Genomic DNA, 26,269 nt, shown 5'->3' on the forward strand with positions numbered 1-26,269 from the left:
TATAAAATTGATAGAAAATCTGCTGCTAAAAGAAGACAACTGTTTCATTAGAAATTCCCTGTATATTTCAACAATTTGAAATAAAATAATCAAAACATAATTAAGGAAAAATTCATTATCACAAACACCATAAATGTCAAAATATCACAGATCATGGAAGCAATCTTGCAAAGCTGCCTACCTAAATCAATCCCAAACCTGAACCAGTGCACACAGACCCACACTGCACAGAAAAAAAAATCCTTTTAATCTGAAGCTTTAAAGAAAAAAGGTTTAATTACCCCTTCTGCAGATGAAGTCTAAAATGCCATATTAATCTCTGGTGACTGACTTAGGTTGAGCTCGATATTCTCTTAAATAGTGAGCAAATTACTTAATTTGCTTTGGTGTTTTATATGATCAAAAACTGATAGGATTTGACAGCTAGAGATCAGACTAAATTACAGCATCATCACAAATTGACACTAAAAAAAGTGAAGTGAAATTTCAGGGTTGGCATCTGGGAATTATTCCCACTGTGTTTTATGGGAGCAGGATGGGGCCCCAAATAAGTTGGCATCAGTATTAGTGTGACAAAATATAATGGGATAGTTAATATCAGAAAAAGGATACTTTGGTCCTCCATATTTTCATTTAATCACTTTTCCAAATGAAAAATTAATGAGCTTGCATTATGAATTGGTTGTGAAAAAAAGTTCTCAAAAGTCAGTAAAAACAACATTTTCTTCACATAACTCTCTTGGTAATTACTTAATTCTCACTTTTAAAAATGCAGAGGTCAGATTACCCAAACTATGTGATTGGTTCTACTGGAGCTGCTCTGGAATGATGATCCCTCATTTTAATTTTAGTCAGGAGGTGACTGAAGGTATTTGTGTTTGCACTGTGGTGTGTGCCCAGGACTGCCCAATGCACACTCCCCTCACAAATCCCTCTTTCTCAGCACCTTTGGACTCAGAAATCCTGGTTGCCTGTTTCTGATGGCTGATCTGATGCTGCTGGGGAGTGTTAGGATGTCATGTGCAAGAGATCACAAATTATGGACACTGGGAAGTGCAGGCCAGTAATGAAAAATAAAAACACTCTGTTCACAGAAAGCAAATTGTACAATAATGCAAAGGTGGAGATAAATGCTAGGAACAATGTATGAACATGAACTCCTGATATAAGAGGAGTTTTTCCTACTGAAGTGAAAATATTCATCACTGGGCAAGTGATTTGGATTTGACATTTTAAAGTGTATCTAATTTCTTTCCCGGTGATAATATAGTGGCTTAGTTTATTTTAATAATACCAATTTTAATGAAGCTACTGTAGTGATATACCACAAAAGAAAACATTATTCATACTTATTTTTAAAGGAAATGCTCATCTGGGAGACAAAGTTAGTTAATGGTTATGTGTCCAGCCAGCATGAAGCAATGCTCAGATCTGGGAAACTGAGATAAAGATAAGACAATCTTCAGCAACAGTAACAGACAGACTGACAAAAACAGAGCATTTGCTTCCCAGAGATAAGGAAAACCAGACACTCCTCAGGCACACAGCCTTATTTGCAGCACCAGTGCACATACACTTGTAACAAGGTTGTACATTTTGATTTTGTACATTTTGTAGGGAAGCATTAGAACAGACTTGAGACTGAGGGGCACAGGCTGAGCAGAGGAATGAGATCTGTTGACAAAAAGGCAAATAAAAATATCACCTGTGGTCAGACAATCTACCTCCATCCTCCTCTTTCCCCTCATTTTCCATCAATCATTCCAATGCTACTTGGTCCCAAATGCTTTGGGACTGGCTGGTCATTATTAGGATTTTTTTTGTCCCCCAAAAACTGGGACTGTGTGATTCCTAAGAGGACAGGTGTGCTTCTGTCTGCTAGAAGTCTGGTAATGGTCACAGCTGGAATTAAAGGGCAGCTTCTGCTTCCCCTGCTTGGCTGACAGACACTGCAAGGAGGGCAATGAGCACAGACACTGCCCTCACTGTTCCTTGTTCTGTCAGCCATGGACCAGCTACTCCCAGAGCCCAGGCCAGCAAAGCACTTCACAACCATGGAATTTTGAGCCAATCCTTAAATACTTCAAATAGGCAGTAATATATTATTTTTTCCTTCTTACTTAATTGAAGTGCAACAGAACAGTTTTCTTCCTCAAACAATCCCAATCCTCAAAAAAATATAACCAATGGCCAACCTAAATTTCTGACTCACTGACTAAAATGTTTGCAACCTGCTACCAATTTTGGTCAAGTACTACTGCTGCTGAAGAAAAATTTAGCACATTTCCTAAACAGGAACTCCTTGTTACACAAATGTTTGCAACAAATGTTCAAAATAAGCATCCTGACTAAAAAGAACTTCAGTGTCAAAACTGTGAATGGTGTGAAACAGATTGGATCGTGCATTGGAAGCAAACTCTGTGCTTAAACAAAAATAAACATGGTGAAAAACAGTGATGTTAGTGAATGGTGTTGGTAAAAAGCTTCTTTTTTACATATTGTGCCAAAGGGTCCAAGAGCATGTCAGAACAAATGACACATGATGATAATGTCCTCATCACCATAATTAAAGGAGGAAGCATCTGAATGACAACACATATGATGACAATAACATATATAGCAAAACGTTCAGGTTGCCAAAATATCTCCAGAAATGTGCTGTGAGTCCATGTGCACAAACACACATGACTTGTTCTGAGAATAGTTACTGTAATTCAGATGTGAGCAAGAAATTTTCTTCAGTCTTATCAGTGCTCTTTATATTCCCTGTTCAACATGAACCAAATGCCCATAAACATGAACTAATTAAAATTTTAAGTCAATGTGAGAAACCCCTGAAAAGATTTTTTTGTAAGTACCTCTTCCCCTGTAAAAGATGTATTTCCACAATTCACAATTAATAGGTTGGTATTATATGATAACTAATAAATATGCTGTTATACAAAAAAGTAAATAAATTATTTCATCTTTAACACCTAGATGTTTCATCTTAGATGAAAGCAGCTCAGAAATTTATTTCTGGCTCCAAATTAGATATTGCAACATTATATACTTGTAGAGTATATAATTGCACTAAGACTTCACATTAATGAAGGCCAAGCTGTATGAGAACATTGTTTTTCTGACCTACCCTTACACCTAAAGAGAAATGTTTGCAAAACTTTAAAAAATACATCAGCAATATTCCAAAACACAAATTACTATCACCAAAACCTTAATTCTAACATATGACAGGGGTGCATAAAGTGATACTCAAACTGAATTGGACTGCTCTTGTTCAAAGATGAATCCAGAATCTCTTTCAGGAGGTAGACACAAGGTTTTCCTCCACTCCTCACACAAGCACAAGATCAAGATTCCAGACAGATGGGTTTTCCTGAGGGGCTCAGAAGGGAGGAATAAATGCTGTTCCTTTAAGCCCTACTGCAGCAGAAAACCTGAAGTCTTTTTAATGTCAAGAATAAAGTCAGCCCCATAGAGATGGCATTAATAATTTACATAAAAGATGGGAAAAGGGAACTCTCCATCATTTTCTCAACATTTTGGCAGCACATGAATGGTAAAAGAAACTTAAATAAAAAATGTGAATTAAAACCTTCACAACCACTACTGCAACAATGTGATCATGCTTCTAAGTCATTCAATGTTGGTCATCCAAATGGCTTCTGAGCTGACAAATAAGATAATTTCCATACAGTCAGGCCAGATTGAAACTTGCATGTTATTTCCTTTTAAGAACTTATGTATTCAGATTTTATTTCCAATTTATTTCTCTCTCATTCTTATAAGTTATGTATGTCTCTCTTCCAGACTGGACTGACCACATTTTGTGTCTGCCAATAATTACTCTGCATTTTTAATTGAAAAAGAACCATTTCTATGACCACGCAAGATCTTGCACATCATGTGAAAGTTTCTGAATACAAAAGGCCAAAGAACCCAGAAGCAATTATAGAGGTTTTAGTAGTGGTTTTAATTTTCTTTATTGCTATACCATATGTATGTTTACTTATATATACTTGCCTCTAATAATTTCTAAAAATAAAATGAACATGAAAACCAATTAGGTTCATAAAAGAAGGAGGTTGAAGAAAGGGATATTAAATGAAAGAGTAAATTAAAAAGATAATCACAGAATTATTTTTTTTTTCCAAAATATATGTTGCTCTGAGGTGGTTCATTTCTGGAGCTGGTCACTGATCCAGTCCTTGAGAATGTTGAGCAATCCTGTAAATTGCTTAATACATTAAAGGTTGAATTCCACAGGCACCAAAAATATTCAAACCATAGTAATTTCCTGGATTATGTGGGAATAGGAGGTTACTGGATCAGAAGAATCAGCCTCAGGGAAGCATATATATTCTTATAAAATGTTAATTAAATTAACAACAAAATAAAAGAGAACATTTAACTTCCATTATTTAATAGTGAAATCAAGGCAGTGTGTATCTATACAGTCCAATCCATTCTCTTGTAAAAACTGGGTCAGATGCAAACTTATTTGCTAGAGGAACTCACTGGCCTTTGCACTGGATCTAAGCATTACTGTCAGAATGATGCTGATGCTTCCACAGCAGGGGCAATCCCATCTGTAATCCCATAGGAATGTTTAGCTCACACTGAGGACATGAAGCATTCACACTCATGTCTCCTTTGCACTGCTCAGTCTAGGTGGTTGTGCCCCTGCCATTAGAGCTGCAACAAGAGCTGGTTTTCTGTGCTGGTGATTGACCCTGCTCCAAACCAGCCCCCAAACAAGGCTGAGCTTCCTCAGCTTCACAAGTTTCTATAGTGGGAATTTTCACAGGTACTATTTCAATCACGCTTGAAATCCCATTGGAAACAAAGTCTCCTTAGCATCTCAGCAGAGATGTAGATTTCCCAGGATCACTGCCAGGGTTAGATAATGAGTACAGGTGGAATGGCACAGACTGCTGAAAAAAGACTGAGGAAAAGATTCTGAAATACTGGATTTGGATGACAGAAATTTACACTAAACTAATCAAGTAGGAATAGTTCAGTAGAATCAAAACAATCAAAGTAAATATTTAAGAAATTTCCTGGGACACTCTGCAACATTAAATGATTCATGTTGAAAATGGGAAATCAAGGCCAGAAATACATACTGAAACCATAATACATTCTTGACTTGCACAAACAAAGCACAGAAAGAGGCAAGACCAGAAACAGACAATGCTTAGTACACAAAGAGTCTGCTGTGCAAAACTAGAAGAAATCGAAGATGAGCATTTTTTTCTCTCGTGAGAATAACATGAAAACTAAGAAATGGCAGTGCTGGTTGTTGACTGTGGTGTGTACTTATCTTGGAGATCATCAGCTGGTCTCCAGAATATTTTCAAGACAACTGTGAGAATTGCTAAATCCCAGTGCTCTTTACAGCTGACAGCTGAGCAGTGACCAGTTACAATTAGTGCTGTCCAATTGCACTGCCCATACACTGCTGAACACAGACACATCTCCTGTGGTCATGGAAGTACCTCTGAGCTATCTCTCAGTCTCTTCACAATCAAATATCTTTTGCAGTTAAGAGAGAAAGCTGTTCCAAATAATTGGTTTTTCTACTTTCCTTTAATGCTCTAATGCTCACCTACATCAATACTACTGTGAATGGAAACCACAGGTAAATTGCAAATACTTGAGCTCTAAGTCCAAATGCAAAACTTTTCTGGGAAAAAAAAAAAAAAACAAACTAAACAGAACAGAGTGGGGAAAAGTAAAAAATAAATCAGAGGCAGCTTTTAAAAATGTGCTCCATGAAGAATAATTATACTTTAAGAAAAGTCTCAAGGGGACACTGTGGCTCTGAGCTGACTGACCCTCCCTGTCAGTTCAAGTTCCTTCAGTGCAGAGAAAGATCCATCCCCACAGAAATGAGAAAAATCAGTCTGAAATCTAAAGGTCAGAATTAAGTTCTTCTGCTCCCAAGTTTTCTCATCGCTCCTCCATTTTCTTGTCAGAAATTCAGTCAGTCATGAGATTCTCACAGTTTAACACAAGACCAGGAAGCAATTTCAAGGTGAGTCTGTTGCCCAAATACCTCTTATGTGCAATGGCCATCAGACAAAATTCTGGTAAAAGAGTTTTCCAAGTTTTTTAAGAGTAATTCAAACTTCCAAACCCTTACTCCAGGATGTGAAAAGCAAAAGGACTGGGAAAAAAATAAACATTTTATTTTCCACAGCATAGAAAGCCTGACTTTCTATGTGCCCTTCTTCTGCTGCCTCAGCAGATATGAATGCCAGCACCCTTCCAAACCTTTCACAGAAAAAGAAATCATTATTTGTTAAACCAAGCCACTGAAAACTTACAGAATCTTGAATTACCTTGGTCAAGTTACCTACAAAAAGCAATGGGCCTCAAGTAAGATAGTAACATAAACTTCATTCCTTTAAAAAATATTTTCTGTGCATATATAGAAAAACAATTTTTATTGTCTCACTGTGCTGTGTGCATGTGCAACTATATAAGTACATAAACAATAGCAGCTTGTGCAAACATCTGTATCAGTGTTTTGGATTAAACACACTTTCCTAAAAAAGGATTTTTTGGGATTAAGTTTAGGTTTTCTGTATTTCTTGATGACAGCAATTACTTTTTAGTGCATGAACAATTGCTACTTACATTAACTTCTGTTATAGCAATATCAACGACGCTACCAACAACAATTAAGGCATCAAAAGTGTTCCATGCATCAGTGAAATAGTGCTGTTAGGACAAGCATTCAGCAGAAAGAGAGCAAGAGAAAAAACACAAACAGAAAAAGAGAAGAAAAGGACAGTGTTATAACACAGAAACACTCTAGGCTTCTCTGATGTACCACTATACAATCTAAACTTCCCTTTCATAGCTAAAAAAAATTGGTAGAAAAAAAAGGCTATTTATTTCCCATATCAACATAATTGACCTATGACTGGTCTGTACTCAAAACTTTAGAAACATCAGATCAAAATCTGTGACTTGTCCAGATGATGGAAATAGTGGGGAGACAGAGAAAGAGAAGTAGGGACTGGGGAAAGTAAGCTGGGATATACTCACATCAGCTTCACTGAGAACGACGTCTACTATGCTGCCAATAACGATGAGGGAGTCAAACGTATTCCAGGCATCACTAAAATAGCCCTGAACAGAGCAGGCAGGGTGCAAACGTTTGTGATTACACATGAAATGTCAAATATTTGCATACTTCTGTTTAGTTTTGCATAAACAGAAATTAGTTAAACAAAACCTGTGGTCTAATGAGAAAACAAAACAAAACCAAACAATATTGCCTACTGAAGGAAAAGCAACATATATGTGCATGTGTGTGTATATATATAATTATATATATATACATGTACAGACACACACACAGACACACACACACTCTACACATGCAGAACACACCATCAGATAAGCATGATGTTGGCAAGCAAGCCATCATCCAAAATTGGTTTTGGGCTTCTAGCAAGGCTGAAAAATTCTAACAGATATATATAAATATTCTAACCCTAATGAGGACAAGATCCCTTTTGTTATATTTCTGCAAGACCAAGCCAATTGAAACCTTCTTAACATCAAGGATTTTGTGAAAGTCTTATCTAATATTGGTAAAAGTACTCAAAGGGTCAATCTCATCACTGGCTAAACACACACAGTTATTAATGTGAAACTGTGCATAAAGATTAAAGAACTGACTTAATCTTCTATTTATAAACTAGGTCTAGTATAGGAGTATAGGAGCTCATCCTACATTTGCAGTCAGAGGTGATTCTGTAGCCAGTGAAGCCAGTGCAGTGAACCACAGCAACCTGAACAATTTCTCAATTATTTTGGTTAGTGCAGCCAGTCCAGTGTCTGAAAACTCATTTTCATAAATTGCTTCATCACCCTTCTGACATTTTGTGCCTTTAAATGAATGTGTTACTGGGACATGGCTGCAAAGGGCTATAAAGGGCTATCATGCAATTAGCTGACTATGGGAATAAAGCTGCACATTTGAGCAGAGAGGTACTTCAGAAGAATCCTCCAGGTAGGTTCTAGTGTGGAACAAATCAAAATGTATTACAATTGTTAAGGTAACTATGGAGACCAGAGTTTTCTGCAATATGTGGCTTTTTCCTAGTTATTATAGAAGTCCAGAACTTCAAAAATCACTGGACTTGCCCTTTACCTCATTCAGATATATTAAAATATCAGTCAGCCATGACTAAGGAATGTGCATTACATGAGAAAAGCTGAAATGTACATTTTGTACATGTACATTTCTTGGTAATTAATTTTAAAATACTAACTTTTCAGCCACTATTGAAGCTCTAAAATAATACATTTAGCAAGAAGTTTAAAATTACACACATACTAATCTAACCTTATATCTAGTTACACTTTTATTACACTGTTTGCTCTAAGATAATGTTTTAGCTGAGTAGTTTAAGCTATTACATGAGTTGTTAGCAAAGAAAAGCAAAATTGGTTCTAAAACCGATTTTAGAACTGGAGTGGAATTTTTCTCAAGATTTTGAACTGTTAGAATTTCTAGTGATTTCATGTTTACAGTAATGCACCTGAGTGCACTATTATTTGAAAAAATGTTTAATTTGAGTGGGAATTTGCTCTTGGAGACTATGAGAGAACTGCTACAGTAGACAACAGCTCTACATTTCATTCTCAGAGAGGAAGCAGGCTCAGGAAAGGCTCATTATGTTCCTATTCTACTCTTTTATAACTCAAATTGCTACAATCATTCCTTTGTCTAAGGAAGGGGCTGTAAGAGGAAAATATATCAGAGTATTGTTTTCTCCACAGCCCTTTGCACTTCTCTGGTTCTTTGGGATTAGTTCCAGTTTTGGGCAAAAGCCAGTGCTTGTGGATTTGGCCTCCTGAAGAAATGCCTCCACTCCAAAGAGCTCTTGCACAATTCCCTACTCCTCCCTCCTTACTCCTCCTGCTCATGGGAACAAGCCATTCCCAAAATTTTGCTAAGAATTACCCCAGTACTGAAATTTATAATCCTAATGAGATTAGCAGCTGCCAACCAAAGAAAGGGAGCTGCTCTCATCATATTCTTCCTGATCATTCACTTTCCTTATTTCTAAGTATCTTCCTTGATTTTAGGATAGCAATATTTTTATCTATGTATACACAAAATAAGAGACTTTTGGCAAGCAGCAAACACATAATCAGCACGATCCTGAACTGTGCTATACATCTTCCTCTGCAATGGGGACCAAAAAAAGTCCTCCAAATAAAGGATAATTTCAGCTGTAGAAAGTTACTTTGCTAGACATGCTAAAAGATAAAGCACTGAAATAAAAAAATCACATTTTGATTCAATGCAGCTAAAACACTTTACAGCTAAAATAATTTACACATTTATTTATTTTATGAAACCTTTTCCATCAGTATAGACAAATATTGTTCAAACTAATATGTAAAGCAAAAGCATACAAATAAACAAAAAACTAAGAGAAAATAAAGATGGTTTTGGAAAAGGGAGGAATGGACAAGTCACAGCAAATAAACATCATGCAAATAAGTTGTTTTCACCACTGCAAGGACCCAAGATCAATTCACTTACTAGCCATCTTTCCTTTTTTCTTACAAAAATCTGATGTAAAACGACATGGAAAATCATTACAAGTTTAAGCAACAACTGGCTACCAGGAGGCTGTACATACAGTATGTATGGATGGATTTTTTTTTTATTCCATAGGTGTATTTTGTTTTGAAAGGCACTGAACCATGCTGAGTTACAGATTTTAGCAAATGTGAAGAAAAATACCTGTTCTTTTAGCTTATTTGCTAAATTTGCTAATTTGCATATTGAGAAATGTCGAAGGACAAAAATCAGAAATCCTGGGGAATATGTAGGCATAGAGAATTAGCAACAAAATATGTTTCCATACATCTTCCACATAAATATTTTAGGTCTTTTAGTGCTCTCATGGAAAATTTAGGGCCTCATTCTATTCTGCAAAGCTTTGTGTGATCCAATCTCCCAGTCCACTCTGCACCACCTTTACTATTGAGCACTTCTCCAGGTTTTGTGCATTTCAGAGCTGGAAGGCAGTCTGCAGTGCCTTGGTTGTACACAACACAATATCATAGGAAGAATATAAATAATTTACAGAAGCCTTAAGTTTATATGACCAGCAAAACCAAAAGATCACCGTTTTCAAAGGACTTTAGTCAACATATTAAGGGGACACTGTCAAGCAGATGAGATAAAATCTAACAGGTTTTATCTCTTCTTATTTTTACAAAGTTAAATGGAGTTTTTAACTGATGCTTTGAACATCTCTGAAATAATTTTTTAAATGCACAAAATTAACAAATAAAACTTTATTCTGTCAGACTAGCCTAAGAGACCCACCCACCACTGATAGACATAGAAGAAATTTGTCAGTCTTCCCTCATGGACCCTAAAGCAAAGCATTAAGTTTGGTTTCAGATTGTTCCTACTATTATTAAACCTTGATATGAATTAAAGCAATTAATTGTTGTTTTAAACATGTATCTATTTTGAAATTTAGATTAAAGACATTAAAATTCTGCTTAAGGCTGCTAGCTGATTTGTGATTATTAATGAACTATGTAATATGCATTTCCAATAGGTTTTGTTAAAGAGTATTTGATAATGTAAAAGGTTACAATCTCCAAAGAATAACAGGAACAACCTTTAATATACTTTATTCCCTTCCTGCTCAAAAGTTTGATTATTATGGTGTTTAAATCTTGTCCTGCTAATTAAAAAGTTTAAGGTGTTCTGCATCTTTGGGGGACCGAAATTCAGGAAATGAGGCCCTTTCACTGGCAGTGTCTGCCCTTCCAACTCTCAGGGTTCAGATCCAGGGATGTCTCACAGTGAAAGCATCCAGTCAGATAGAAAGCATGTTGCAACAGAATTAAAGCTCAAATTGTACAGAGTCTTAGAGACCAGTTTTGAGACATTGCATTTGCTAACGAGTAGGAAGCCCACAGTACAAATGGAGCACTGTGATTTGTACACTCATGATCAGACCACTGTGTTTGGCATTAGCTGCTATTTCTGACTACAGTCACAAGTGCATGGAGAACCATACAAGGATTCACAATCTTCTTTCAAAAAGCAGATGATAAAATGCAGCAAAGTCCTCTGTGCAAAACAAGGATATAGAACAGGAAATACAGATCAGGAAACACAACCAGCATACTCATGACACTGTGGTCCACACAGCTGAGCTATCTCCTCTGGGGCCTCATATTGTGCTATTTTTAATGTGAAACCCTTAGCATTTAAATAAGATAGCTGACACAAAAATACAAATAAGTTCATTAGAAATGTACAATGGACTGGACAGTGCAGAGCGAGACCACGGGAGAGCGGGTAAACATTCACCCCCAGCTCCACTGTTCACATCTCAGCATCTCAGGGGATGGATCATTCCTTCACTTCTGCAGGCAGACACGAGCTGCCTTTACACCAAGCAGCTCAGGCTGTACAGCCAGGCTCAGTGCCCAATACAGGCTGAATAAACAGTTCTGAAAGGCTGGAGAGCTGCTGCAGGCTGAGCTCTGGGCAGCTGTGGGCACAAACCCCCAGCTCAGAGCAGAGCAGGGCTGATCCTCAGCAGCAAAGGGCACAGCTCACAGCCAGCCACAGGCACTCATCCTGGCTGCTTTGAAAGGAGGCAATGGAAAATAAAAAGTACCAGTCTGGGATGGTGAGAGCAGTAAACTTCAAATGACTCCTCTGCATTTTTTCAAATTCCAAGTGTAGCAAGTGAACATATTTTACTTATTTACATAGCCCAGAATAAACATTAATTTCATTGTATTAAAAACAAATCAGGCTGTTTTTTCATCATTAACTTCTGCACTTCATGAATGCAGTATGAGAACTGAAAAAATAGGCTGCATTAGCTGCCACAGGAGTTTTATCTTTTTTTCAATTATAGTTACCAGTTTCTCTTGCAAATCTACTTTTGAAAACGTGTCTGCATCATTCATATTGACAGTGTCCCTTTAAAACAAGGAATCAACCACTCAGTGTGGGGCCTTCTACCAAATATTATGTATATATAACTGAAAACAAAAATCTAAAAAGGCTATTGCATATGTAATTTTTTATGTGTCTATTTGTAATGCCTGGCTATATTTTATAAATTAAATAAATTAATGTGCATTGTAGAGTAGGAAATTATACAGGATACAGGTCTTTACTGGAGATTAAATTAGTGTCACATAACGAATGTAGTACCCAGAACAGGAGACGTGATAATGCTTGTAACAGGAAATTATTTATCTGATTTAGAAAGGGACATTTTCATTACCTCAAAATATTCCAGATCTCATCAACCACTTTGTTAGATTTTTTCTGATATCTGCATTTTATTCCCTGGAGTTACGTTTCTTTCATAATTTCTCTGATAGATAAAGGTGGGAAATGTTTGTTCTTTTTGTTCTTTGAGTAATATACAACAAGTGTGAAAGTCATTATACTTCATTCCTGTGGTGATGACCTAATTAAAGCATATCTTAAACTTACCTTGGGTTTGAATGCAATCAGTTTCAAAACCATTTCAACAGTGAACACTCCTGTGAAAACCATATTCATAATGTCCATCGCATCATTAAATAGCTTAGACTGTCCATAGTGCTGTGAATGAAAAATAAAATGCTTAGAAAAGCAAAGGCTTTAAAACATTAAGTGAAAGCAAGGCAGCCTAAGAAAAATTGACAAAAACACAGCATAGTAAAACATTTTCTGGTAAAATTTATGAAGCACCTCTATATAGGTGGAAGATTAGCTGAGTATCTCTGGCCAAGCATGGAACTGTTTGAATCTATTCTGTTAAGGCACTGAGCAGAACAAAACTGTCATTCCTCAACATCCTAAGGGAATCTCCAGAGAGAAGATTGTTTCCTCAAAAGGGGAGTATTAGATAACAACATTTTCAGGTTTGATATGCAAGGCTTTAAAATTACAGAAGCTTGTGTCACACCTGCTTAAAAAGCTCAAAGTATGGTAGTCACAAAATAACACAGTGTGTAGGAGGTATATTTCTAAGAGGACAGTGAATGCAACTTTAATGAAAAAAGCAGAATGGTTTTGTAAACTGAACTTAGACCATGCTTTTACTTATAAAATCTGAAATACTAGGGAAAGAAAGAGACAAGTAAACATGTCACAGAAAAATACTGTGATCAGAAGTGCTTTCTTTAAAATTCTGCTTCATAAAAAACACAAGTTGCCATAATTTACAGGCACTATATCATCCATATCCTTCCCCTCAATTTATGCCAAGAGCTTCAAGAGAGTTTCTGCTTTTCCTACCTGCATAGCCAAGCAAAGGGTGTTCAGCATGATGAGGACAAACATGATGTATTCAAACCCAGTAGAATTCACCACATACCAGAACTTGTACTGGTAAGGATTTTTTGGGATGTATCTACGGAGGGGACGTGCCTTCAAGGCGTACTCTACACACTGACGCTGAAAAGCAAATACAGCAACAACTGTCACTAACTGAGCACTTAACTGCTAATACAGTGATGAAAAAATTGTTAAATAGAACTCTCAAAACCAGTCTGCCTTCTTGATCCAGGGCCTTTTATTACTAAGCATTAATAAAGTGCACTAGGAGCTCACCAACCCTTATCTGATTATTTACTGCCTCTAACCATATCCACTACTCAGACACATGCAAAGATCAGTTAATGCTCATGGAAATTCTGGAGGGTTTTGCCTTTAAACACTAATATATTATAGTATGTAATGGTATTGTACTAGCAGGATTCTTAAGTCATCTATAAACACTTTTGTCTTTACTCCCTTTTCAACCACCAGTGGGACTGTGTAGCACAAAACCCTAGAGTCAACAAAATAAATACTGAGGAGGTGTTACTTGTAATAGCTCAGTTAAATTGCCCAGCAAAATCATGGATTCATCTCATAATATATTAGTGCCCAAAACCTCCTACTTTTCTCTGGAGGAATTCTTACAGACCCTGACTAATGGGGCACATGGTGCAGAAAGAATGCAGGCTCCAATCTCATGCTTGGCTTTCTTTAAATAAAGTGTGTTACAGTCAGCCAAAAATACCTGAAAAATTGTGACTTATGAGTTTTTCAGTCAAAGGATTAAACTGTAAATGGGGACAGACTATTGTAATTTTAATCTGAATATCCCCTGTGAATTTCTAAATAAATGAGGGTGAGAAGTGGAGCATTTTGAACTCTTGAACTTTGCACACTTTCAGACAATTCAGAACACAAAAACTATTTTCCAGTTCTTAGTGTAAAACCTATTTCTGCCTCAGGATAACCTGATTGTATTCTTAATAATGCGATACCAAAAAACAAGATGCTAGGAAGCCAACAAGTTTAGTGGACCCCACTCACAACAAAAACACAGATGGGCTGGGCTCACAGAAAGGTACAACCACCTGAATACCCAGTTAAATATATAACCAGATAGTTAAAAACTCAAATTAATAAATACTAAGCTATGTGTTTGGTGCCCTCTTCTGCCCCAAAGCAGAAAGGAAGCTCTTCATGCATAAACAAAAAAGGCTACTGTCAAAACTTAAGAATTCATAATTTATTTTAACCTGATTTTTGTCCAGCTCACAGTTCTTGTACTCTTGTTCTCCCTGTTCTTGGAATGTAACAATCACAAAACCAACAAATATGTTCATCATAAAGAAAGCAATAATGATGATATAGATGATGAAAAAAATGGAGATCTCCACTCTATAGTTGTATACAGGTCCTACATTCTCGCCATTTGAATCAATGGCTTTGTACAGCAGCCTGAAAAACAAAAAAAAATTTATCTTTATTACCATTAAAGTGAGAAAATAGTAAAATATGCAGACTCAGAGGACAGGTTTGAGAAATGGTCTGATGTTCACTGTTACCTTCTATTTATTGACAGTGTTTGCAAGAATATAGAAACCAGAAGAATCACAGCACACATTGTTATATTCTTTTTTTTTCTGAAAGAATTAAGTTCATGACCCAATGGTTGTAGTTTTCATTTATTTATTTCTTTTCCCAAATAAAATTTTCTTATTTAGGGAAATAGTGAGTTAGCTCTTCCTAGGTTTCTCTATGAGTGTCCTGCTGATTTTTTAGTAAAAGGTTTACTTGAAGGCCTAAAACTTTCAAATTAGCCTTATTTAAGGGCTATTGATGGATAAGCATGTTACTTCCATTAGAACTGAGGAGCAGTTCCCTATAGCATATGTAGCAAGACTGGGAATCAAATAATATTTAAAAGTTCCCCTTTTCTTACTTTTCCTGAAATATGGGATAAATACCCAGATTCAGGATAATAGGTTTTTTAATTTCCTCCCTTTTTACACCACGACTTAAAACTGCTTTGTTGCCCAAAAATGTCTGGTAAATGATAATGAATTGCTCTGGAAAATGCAACCCTTGTAACAATGCAGTGCAAACATGGAGAATCCACTCACGCTGGCCAGCCTTCAAAGGTGGAGACTGTGAAAAGGGCCATCATAGCAGACAGGACATTGTCAAAGTTGAAATCACTGTTTTGCCAGACCCTCTCCTTGACCATGGGACTATCGACGTCTCCGTCCTTGTAAACGATGTAAATCCCTCTGTGGGAAAGAAGCTGCCATTAGTGAAACACTGAACTGAGCTCACAGCTGCTCAGTGCACTGTTCAAAGCTGTGCTGATATTGCCTCCTCATCTTTGATTTCCTTGCTAGCCTGTGTTTTCTGCTGGGATCCAGATGACAGCACCAATTTACACAGCCCCAAAAGTCCTGACACCTGCCTGCCCAGACTCAGCCCAGGTTATTCAGAACATCAAGTGTCACATTCTTAGAGCAAAGATCTCCTCACCGGCATTCCTCGGGGTTCTGCTTTGCCTCATCAGTGCACTTGTAGAATTTGCCCTACACACAAAAACAAAAAGCAATGACAAAATGCAGAATGTGCAAAATGCATGTTTTTATACTGATTGGTTCAGGATGGGACCAGCCCAGTTCCAGCATTAAACTACAAGAATTCAATCCAGCTTTTGTTCTCTTGATGCACTGTAAGTTCTGAGAGTTTCTTACCTTGAACAGCTGCACCCCAATACAAGCAAACATGAATTGCAGCAGAGTTGTAACAATCATGATATTACCAATAGTTCTAATAGCCACAAAGACACATTGAACAACATGCTGGAAAGAAAGAAAAAAATATGTTTCAATGCAATTTGTTATGGACTATATATCATAAAAGTAATTTCTGCATTCTTTTTTAAAATTACTATTTTTTAGCATTACACCTAACACAGTGATTTGACTTGTTCTCTAAATTTGTCTGTAAGTCTGTTGATACAGACCCATCAACATCAACTGGCTAGAAATTACATAGAAATTACATTACATCCATAGGCACCATGGATAAACAACTAAACAGCACTGATGGGTTGGTTCATCACAGTCCAAATCTGCTCTCAGTGGCAGCTCCTCCACACACAAACTGCTCTAACTGGGCAGAACCTCAGCTGGGTAACACCAGATATGCTGAAGAATCAGGAACTGATTTCTGTCCTTGCTTTTTGGACTTCTGTAGACAATTTCTCTTGAGCAAGGATTTTTTACCTGAGGCAGGATTGAAGGATCAGGCCAATGGAAAATATAACTTAAAAAATTAAAATAAACACCTTAAGTCCTTTTGCTCTGTTTATTGCCCTTAGAGGCCTCAGGACTCTTAAAACTCTGAGAATCTTCACTACTGAGATAGCACTTGATCTAGGAGGAAAAAAAAAATTATATTGTTACTGTTAAGGTAACTGATTGTATTACAGAATAACAATATCCTTGCAAATTCCTGAAATGTGAAATTTGACAAAGAATCCTCCAACTAGAACTCTTAAGATATATGTACAAGCCTTTTTTATTCTTTATTGATACTTTATTACCAGAAAATAGTATTGATGTCATAAATACCATAAGAATAATTTTGATTTCTGAAGTAAATTTGGAATGAACAGCTCAGAAGCTCATCTAATACTATAATAGAGCAAAATAGTCCCCAAAGTGTTTCAGTGTTAAGCTGTTTTGAAGACACTGTATAAATCAATGAATCCTTCAATTTCCAACTACTCTGAAATCAATATATCTCAGATGACTTTGATTCTCTCTGTATGAGTAGCTAGGACAGCATTTTGAGGGAGTGAGAGTGCACAGTGTTTTAAAGAACACTCTGTGAAACTGAAAGTTTGTGCAGTAGGAGTTTTGGTACCAGCAAAGTTCAGAGTGGGGAGCAGCTTCCTGACACCCTCCCCTGCTCTCTTTAAGTCACTAAGGCTTTCACAGATTATTTTTAATATGGAATAAACACTCAATGAATCAAGAAGCACATTTAGACTCTTTTACTGTGTTTAGACTGACAAACAAAACAAAAAAACTCTCCAGTACCACTTATAGTCCTGAGTAAGGAACAACTGCTCCCCCCTCAAACACTGTCTAGTTCCATATCCCCACAGGTCAATAGTGAAAAACTAAGCTCATAAAATCAGATTGCAGATGTGAATAGCTGGAGAGAAGGGATTTAAACCCCCTGAAGCCCCAGGAAATACCTGCTGCACCACACATGGTGCTCCTCCTCGTTCTCCTGGCAACTGTGGGAAGTAGTAATTTGTTTCCAGCCCATATTAGTGATGAATTACAACATTCTTCACGAAAAGCACTCCCTCTTGCCAGCCCCATCCCTGAGCACTGACACTGCACACCCACACACCGTGGGGGAACAAAAGGAGCTGAAACACTCACTTCAGTATCAAACCCCAGAGCAAAAATAAATCATTCACATTATAAGTATAGTACTTACTGAATCCCAAATGATACCAGAGAAACACCCACAACCAGCAAATCCAGCAAATTAAAATAATTCCTGCAGAAGGACCCTTTATGAAGGAATGCTCCAAAAGCTGTCATCTAAAAATAGAATTGTTACACACTTAGTCTATATTTCAATTTATTCAAATTCACATTTAGGCTGTTTACAAGACACTTGCCTAGAGTGTGAATGCATACAATACTATCTCACTTTCTAAAATCCTTTGAGATATAAAACAACCCCTGTACATACATTAAATCTTTCATTTAAGTCAGAAAAATTCTGCTCAAGCAACATTAAAAAATATGCCAATTGTTTCTGATGTCAACAAATGTTTTATTTTGTGTAAAAATCGATTTGGCCTCTGTTAGAAAAACTGCAACAAAAAACATTTGAGATTTCCAAGTTTACTAAACTGCAGGGTGCAAATCCTGACTCCTAATTATTCATACTGAAAATGTAATGCAAACACCTGGGAGCCAAAACTGGTACAGGAGCAGAACCAGGCTGTCCCAAGGCAGCATCACAAGGCTGTTTAGCTTTGGCTTATGGGAGAGAGGAGTAGTATAGGAACACCTGGAACAACCAATAGATTGTTTGTATTCTGTGTAGCCAGAAGTCCTTAAATTTTGCTGTTCTGTGGGAAATATCAAAAGCTGCTGTTCCTTTTGGGCTTTCTCAAAATTTTTGTTTTCTGTCCCTATATTTAAATGAAAAGAGCTTACAAAGTGGATCTTGCATCATTTGCAGGTTTCATTAGGAGCCAGTGCTAGTGGCTCTATTAATTATGGCTGCAGCCAGCACCTGGGCATATGGTTTTGGGTTTCACAAAGCTGGATCTGACTCCTAAATCCATGAATTAGACTTCTTACCATAATGGTAGTAAGTACCAATTAAAAAATGCATAGAGGAATCCAATTAAACCATTAGGTGCACAGACTCACCAGCTGAAGAGAATATTGCATTGTCTTTCCATAGTTATGGATTAAGTCTGAAACACTGAAACTCAAAACTCATAACAAAAATAAGGATACCTGTGAAAAACACCTTGTAGTCAGCTCAGTCACATGAATTCTAATTTCTTCAGCCTCAAGATCCTCTTACAGAGCCTGTGTACTGAGTTATTCCTTGTTTTCCACAGGTAAGAACATTTGATGCCATCTAGAGAATGTCCCATGCTGACTGTGCATTTTAATCCCTTTACTTTCTATTCTGTCCCTCAAGGAGTGGGGAAGAGATTTCATTTCACTTCTCCTCACAGCAGATTACTGCAGCTTTCAGGACTGCTCCCCAGTGTAGAGCAAAGCTACAGACAATGGCCATCTCAGTGCACTGCATCCCTGCTCAGTGTGCAGACATTTCCAGCCCTTCTGCACAGCAAACCATTACCACCAGTAAAGGCTGAACCTCTGCAAAGGAAAGATGCATTTTTTTGGAAGCAAAAATTAATCAATCTCCTTAATCTCCTTCACTTACAGCTGCACAGAGTACTTTTAAACTCATCAAAATTGGTGGGAGGCGAGCACTAAAATAACTCTGAATATCAAACTAGCATCTATCTACAACTACCCATTTACATTGTGTATGATATAAGCAGCACACAAAGCTTCATGTAACAACTCCCACAAAAATTAGGTCAATAATTGACATTACAGTACGAGTGAGGTACATATCTCCCCATCTTCACATGGAGATATACTCCAATCACCACAAATCCCAGTGGAAGCATTTGCTAGAGCTCTTCATTAAGTTTAAATGGTGTGGGATCAGCACAGTAGGGGGAGGTAAAAAGCACAAATCCCTAACTTGACCTTTGCTCTGATGTTTTCACCTTTCCCAAGTTGTCCAAACAGGATGATAAAGTGAATTTCAATGTCATGCAGGGATTACATAAGAGAATTCTCAAATGCTTTGAAGTGGTGTTGCAGTTTTTCTGTTATTCACATCCTCATTCATACCCTCAACAATGTGCAATGTAGGAATCCTTGTTTGAGAGCAGTAAGTGCACAGAGAGACTCCCTACATGCTGAGAGTTACTCTGGTTTAATGCTTGTTTTTGTACAACTTTCTTCACTACAGCTGCTAACATTGCTTCTGCTTATCCCAAGTTCAGTTTCATATGTCTTTTGCCTGGAAATTAAGGAATGCTATTGTTACTGCAGGTCTAGTTCTGCATTTTGTCCTTGCAGAACACAACCTCTGTACAGCTTGGATACTGTGGGAAGCACAGCAGAGGACATGGAAGGCCCCAGCCACAAGCAAGCAAAGCCAGAATCTGAGACATGTTAGTAAAGCAGGCTCTGTGTCTGAATTTGTATGGTACAGTTTATTTTCTTTTATGTGTGAATGCACTACAGAGCTTCCTGGAGAAACCAGAGTCAGAAGCATCAACATTTTTGGCTGTGATGTAGCTTCTTCTTTCCTTGTAATCTTTACAATTCCAGATTTCAGCAGCCCAAGCTCTAGAGTTTCCTGTTTCCCTTGGATAACTCATAAATTGCTCAGTGCCAAAATCTTTTGCAATTTGCAGGAATGTTGTTTTTCTTAACACATCCACTTATGCCTCTTTATCCTGCTCTTTATAATTCCTCTGCTTCCTAGAAAAACACAAATGGAACTGCAGGAGCTGGTGAACCTGCTGGTCAGAGCACATAGAAGTTTACTTTCTTCTGCCACAGGTATAATGGTAACATATTTTTATGGCTTCTCAAATTCAGAGTTGGGAACTAGTCTGATTTAATGCTACAGCTCTTTTCAATGCTTCATTCTCTCCTTTAGTTTGGTCTTTCTCTAGCAGCAAAACCACTGGATATTTATTTTAGTGTGCTACAAACGATTCTATAGCAAGCTTCTCACTGCTTAAAATGTGAAATAAGGGGATAAACATTAAGCCTGGGAGAAAACTCACAAGCATAAGAATAGTCTATTACTTACAGTACAGCTTATCTTGTAAACAGCCCAAATATTGCACCGATTAGTATTAATCAAATTGCATTGTGAAGAGTATGCACAGCAATATGAGCAAAAGCTGGGAGAAGAGATTTTGTTAAGCTTAATCCTCAACTGGAAATGCATAGTTTATGTACAGATTCTTAGTGAGCCAGAAATTTTTAAGTGTATAAATCAGGGTTACTCAACCTAAAACTTGTGGTGAGAATAAGCATGGCATGAAACATTTCTGAATCATGTAAATATCTGAGAAAACATTTTGCCAATTTCCAATGAAAAATTTTATTTCTTTGTTCAGCATTTTGTTTCATGTGAATGCAATTTTTGGTTATTTATTTTTTTACCAGAGTAAATCTTGTATACTGAAAATCTGAGTAACCCCAATAGATATTCTTAATAATCAGTACACAAACTATACATTAAAATGCCAATTTTGGCTCATGCATGGGTAATACATTTAAGCAAGCATAATTATGCCTGTCTGTGAATTTAAATGTATGCCCAAGATAAATGCAAAGTATCTTAGTGTGTAGATAGATAAATGCAAGATATCTTGCAAGTCCTATTGCAAGAAAATAGTCATCTACTATTTTAGCTCTGTGGATATAGTTCAGCAAAATAAATGAGAAATTACATGCTCCCTCCTTATAAGACTGATTATCTCTCTCAGAAATGCCAGAGCAAGGAGAAGGAAAAGCTCATGCGCAGTGATTTATTTTTCCCTTTTCTGAAAACTGCAAGTTTAAAAAGGGTAAAAAATGAATTATTAAACTGATGTAATGATAAAAAATCAGCTTCTTCATGCACCCAATGGTAAAAAAAATAACCAATCAAAACTATGAGGAACTGTCAAATAAAAAAAATCCTCTAGTTTAAAAAAGTTTAGCTTTGATCGCTTAGAGAAAAGGCGAAGAACACTTCAAGTGCCTTTTCTTGGCAGGTGACACACAAGGAAAATCCTTTTAAACAAGCTTCCTTTAACAACCTGTTACCTTCAAAATGATCTCAAATGTAAACATACTAGTGAAGACATAATCTGCATACCCTAGGATCTGGAAGGTAAACAAAAAGTTACAAACATTATTGCTAAAGCTGCTTTTGAGCTAACAAGGAGCAATTAACAATGCATTACCTTTAACAGGATTTCAACTGTAAAGATGGCTGTGAAAGCATAGTCAAAGTAACCAAGTATCTGCAAGGTATAATACGTGCCACAGTAAGAAATCCATCTCTCAATAATTTTTACAGTTTAGACCACATACACAATTTCTGAATTAATCTAAGTAGATAGATGAAGAATTTAGACAAAGTTGTTTAAAATTCCAGCTATTGTGCAACCATTTTTATTTGCTTAAAAATTTAACAGATGCCACTGTGCTCAGGTATTAGATTTCACCCCTCAATTGTTGTCAATAGGCAATAATTTATTTCAATTCAGACTTTCCTCTACCAGCTTTCACAGATACTTTCTTCAGCCTTTAGCAGAGATACAGAATCCTAAACAAACAATGAATATCTATTAATAATGTCTGTGGTTTTCACCAAAGTACTGCATCACAAAAGTTCAGTGGCTGCTTCTAGAGTTCAGGTTATCCCAAATTCTGCTACATTATATTGTTACTGTATAGGCTTGTCTAGAGTGTCACAAAGCAAATTAATGAATAACTAATTACTTCAACCCAACACCACAATCCTTTTCCCTTGAAGTGGGAGGATACAGCAGAGATTTATTTGTACAAAATCTGAAGGAACCCACAAGAGTTGCACAGTGGTATGAAATCTGAGTGGTGTGGCTGTGGGATTGACCACACTGCTGTCAACAGGCACAGGAACAGGTATTTCAGAACCACCCAGAGCTGTGGCCACACCACTAACACCTAAACCAGTGGACTGCAGGAGGCTGAGTTTAGTCTCAAGGACCCAGCAATCCACCCAGCCAACAACTGTGCACAGAAACATCTTTCCTGGGGTGCAGCAACTAACCAAGTGGGAAGGAGAAATAAAATAAAGAGACAACACACAAAGAAATTAGTCATGCTAGATCAAATAAAATTAAATATTTTTTCCCTCCATATTCCCTTGAATATCCCATCCTTCTGTCCCTTGGTGTGGCTGAAAAAACAGGTAAATATTAAAACCATATGACAAAGATTAATCAGTAACCAATTCACTCTAGACTTAAATATAAAAAGGCATTCCAGTTGTAAACTTTCATTCTGTTGCTGACCTGACTGATGGAAGGAATGCGAACTGTCAAGGCAGTAAAAAGAAAATCATACAGGCTGTGAGAGTACTTACAACAAGAGGGCAATGCCTTCCTGAAATCCCTCACAGTTTGTCTGTGTCCCAAACAGAAATTATCTTTTCAGTTACCACCACTCTACACTTACATTTTCCTAATGCTCCTCTAGTTACAAATACAATTATCAGCCCTTGAAGCCATTTCTATAATAACAATTTCAGTATTCTTCACCAGCTCTCTCTTTTTCCTACCCATTAGTGTGATTTATTTATAGGATTACATTGGTCCAGCTTTATAGATATGGGAAGTACACTGCTCTGCTGAATAGTGCATGAAGAGTGTCTTTGTGCTTTGGCCTCTTTTTACCTCTGAAGAAAGTTTTTAGCTTTCTGGTTTTTATTAAACTTACTGGAAAAATGTTCAGAGAATGCCAACAGCCAAAAGAAGACTTTCAGAGGTTGCACCAACACCAGCAAGAACTAGAGAGACACAACCTCTGCAGCCTCAGCAGACCCAGCTCTCCTGCAGGATGTACAAGAGTTTTCTAACTCTGTGACAATCTCTGAAATAAGAGATTTTTGTATCTAAAACAGGAGAGGGCTGAAAGTTCTGTCACAGCATCCCCAAAGTCCCCATGGACCATGTTGCACCATCCCAGCTATTTCCTACCTAATCTGAAGCAAACCCAACTCACAAGAACGTGAGATTTTTGCTACACAGCTGATACAAGGGCAACAAGGCCAATAAAATCCATGCTCACAGGAGTGGATTTAGTTTTGTTTCTCTGTCTAATAATTGTGCTTTTGAGCAACAGTTAAGTCTTCCACTAGCTAAGCACTTAAAATGGGGGATTCAGGAATTTGTTCTGGGAGAACACAGGTGTTTAGTCCCCATATAACCTACAATTTTATTGAGTAATAGAGACACTACTGGAATTAATGTTTTTTAGGCTAAAATGGCATTTTTTTCTGAATCAAGGCAAAAGCTGGGCATGCTCTGATCCTCCTCTTACAGGTGAATTTAGAAAAAAGTGAGATTTCTTCAGTTTCTGATGGAGCCAATTAGGAATCAAATATTTTCAAGTCCAGCCTGGGAGTAACTCAAACCCTTCAGAGTGGCCACACGAGACAGGAGGCAGCACCCTCATGAATCCCTACACTCACTAACACAGGCAGGGACACTCCAGGTGCCCCAAGACCACATAAAAGAGGCAGTCAAGAGAGGACACATCAGAGTCTGTTCCAAACAAAACAGTGATAATTTTAACTGGCATTTTTAAATCAGCATCAAATACTGTGAGGCAGTAAGAGTGATTCAGTAATTGCATATCAGGTACTCCAGCTGCAAAGGAGGAACAAATATGAAAATTATAGATATTATATTCAGTTTGAGAATATTTTAACCTGATACATTTATAGTAACAGAAAAAGCATTATGGAAATAATAAACACTTCTAATACTGATAACATTCCATCAATAAAGTTAATTGTCTTTAAAGATGTATGCTTCTTAGAGCAAAAGGAATATAAATGCATAGCTTGAAAAAGGAGAAGGAATGTTTCTAACATGAAAATTAAAAACCAGGCCTAGGCCCATAGGATTGTATCCTGTGAGGGTAATTATCTCCAGACATAAAAATGAAGGGCTTACATTATTTCGAAAAGAGTGGCTGCGAATTGGATCTTCTGCTGCTAAGGAAACACTGCTCAGCATGATGAAGACAAGGATGAGATTGGTAAAGATGTGGTGATTGATAAGTCTGTGGCATCCCACTCGAATTCTAAAGAGGAGATACAAAAATACACCGTTTTTGCACATGGAATTCAGCAGATGGTTAATACACAACATGTTTTCTGTTACTCTGCCAGCACTGATGGAACAGAGCATCAGCAGTTAGAAGCAATGAAACTGCTGAAGCTGTGGGTCTGATCCCTCAGAATGTAAATCAATTCAAAATCCAATTCCCTCATAGTGACAATGCACTTAAAGCAACATGGGAGGGATTGGTTTCCATTGGGTTGTGAACACCACAAGTTCCAGTGCTTGTACCACTGTGCACATACAGCCACAGGTCAGAAAGACCAAGAAATCATTCCAGACCCCCAATTCAATTTGATTCTTACTAAAGTTGTCAAAATTACTCATCTTGCGAAATGCTGCTTAGGCTGCAGATCTCATTGTGCTACTTAGGTCCCAACTCAAATCAGAATCTCCATGAAGATTTTCTTATAGAATTACAGGACAAGTGGGTGTTGAAGCTCCTAAGCTGTCAGGCTTTAGCCACATGACATGGAGTGTAACTGTGCATATGCTTAGAGCCACTGAGCCCAAGGTAATCACAAATACAGAGCAGATCTGGGATTAAACTGACAAAAAGGCAGAATCAGGTTCACAACTAACATTGAAGTTGTCTAAATTCTGCTAAAGACTCAGAAGGTTCTTGGCTAAAATTTTTTCTCCTGATATTAAATAGATGAGTGGTGTATCTCAATCAAGCAAATTGGCCATTTTAGACCAAGAATACATATTATTAGCTGAAGCTGAAAGCAAATTGTAATGTTCAACAAACTTAATTATTTTGCATCCAAAACATTTTATCTTGATTATCTTTTAAACTTGATGGTCTTTACCACTGAAAGGCAGCATTCTCCCATGCCAAATAAATATTAAATAAGGACTTCTACTGACTAGTCAAGCTTGCTGTCTTCACCAGTGTAGAACTCCAAATGCTCTGGAGTTAGCCTAAGTGCTGAAAGATTCCATTCCCTCTCCAAAATCCAACTATTATGGTTCTTGATTTTGTGAAATAATTTGTCTTTATCTTTGATGCTTGTTTGAATCTGGGAAATGCTGTTACCCTAGGAGGAATACATACAACCTTTGTCCTACTTTTTTTCTGGTTTCTCCTCCACAAAGCTTACTAGGGTTACCAGAAATTTTGCCTCATGCAGAAGAGGTTCAGATCTTTTATATCCACTGACTAACATAGTACATAGATAATACACCTTAAGGGTACATTCCAAACATGTAGAAACTCAGATTATGTGCACAAAATGCTTATATTTTCAACAGTGGGAAGGAAAATAATGAATTTTTCAAATTCTTCTCATTTACCTAGTCAATCAGAAAATTTTAGGAGGGAAGCCAATCTCTTTTCTGTTGAAGACACTAAATTTTTACTCCTGATCTGGAGGGAGGTCTGTTACTCCACTGCTAAACCTTGATGTGTAAACAAA

The 26,269-nt window shown here is 37.1% G+C and overlaps 1 protein-coding gene across 1 annotated transcript in view; it reads right to left on the reverse strand.

The window, feature by feature from the left end:
* Positions 1 to 26,269, reverse strand: part of CACNA1D (calcium voltage-gated channel subunit alpha1 D) — a 164,218-nt gene that overhangs the window by 34,295 nt on the left and 103,654 nt on the right. Inside the window, exons 20-31 of the mRNA XM_056501221.1 lie at positions 24,684 to 24,813; positions 21,924 to 21,983; positions 17,834 to 17,940; positions 16,665 to 16,752; positions 16,069 to 16,176; positions 15,851 to 15,903; positions 15,457 to 15,603; positions 14,590 to 14,791; positions 13,313 to 13,471; positions 12,524 to 12,634; positions 7,057 to 7,140; positions 6,643 to 6,726 (exon numbers count right to left, since the gene is read on the reverse strand). Coding sequence (XP_056357196.1) covers positions 6,643 to 6,726; positions 7,057 to 7,140; positions 12,524 to 12,634; positions 13,313 to 13,471; positions 14,590 to 14,791; positions 15,457 to 15,603; positions 15,851 to 15,903; positions 16,069 to 16,176; positions 16,665 to 16,752; positions 17,834 to 17,940; positions 21,924 to 21,983; positions 24,684 to 24,813 — 1,333 coding nt within the window. The remainder of the gene's footprint in view (positions 1 to 6,642; positions 6,727 to 7,056; positions 7,141 to 12,523; positions 12,635 to 13,312; positions 13,472 to 14,589; positions 14,792 to 15,456; positions 15,604 to 15,850; positions 15,904 to 16,068; positions 16,177 to 16,664; positions 16,753 to 17,833; positions 17,941 to 21,923; positions 21,984 to 24,683; positions 24,814 to 26,269) is intronic.

This window comes from Oenanthe melanoleuca, chromosome 12 (genome assembly GCF_029582105.1).
Source record: "Oenanthe melanoleuca isolate GR-GAL-2019-014 chromosome 12, OMel1.0, whole genome shotgun sequence".
NCBI lineage: Eukaryota > Metazoa > Chordata > Aves > Passeriformes > Muscicapidae > Oenanthe > Oenanthe melanoleuca.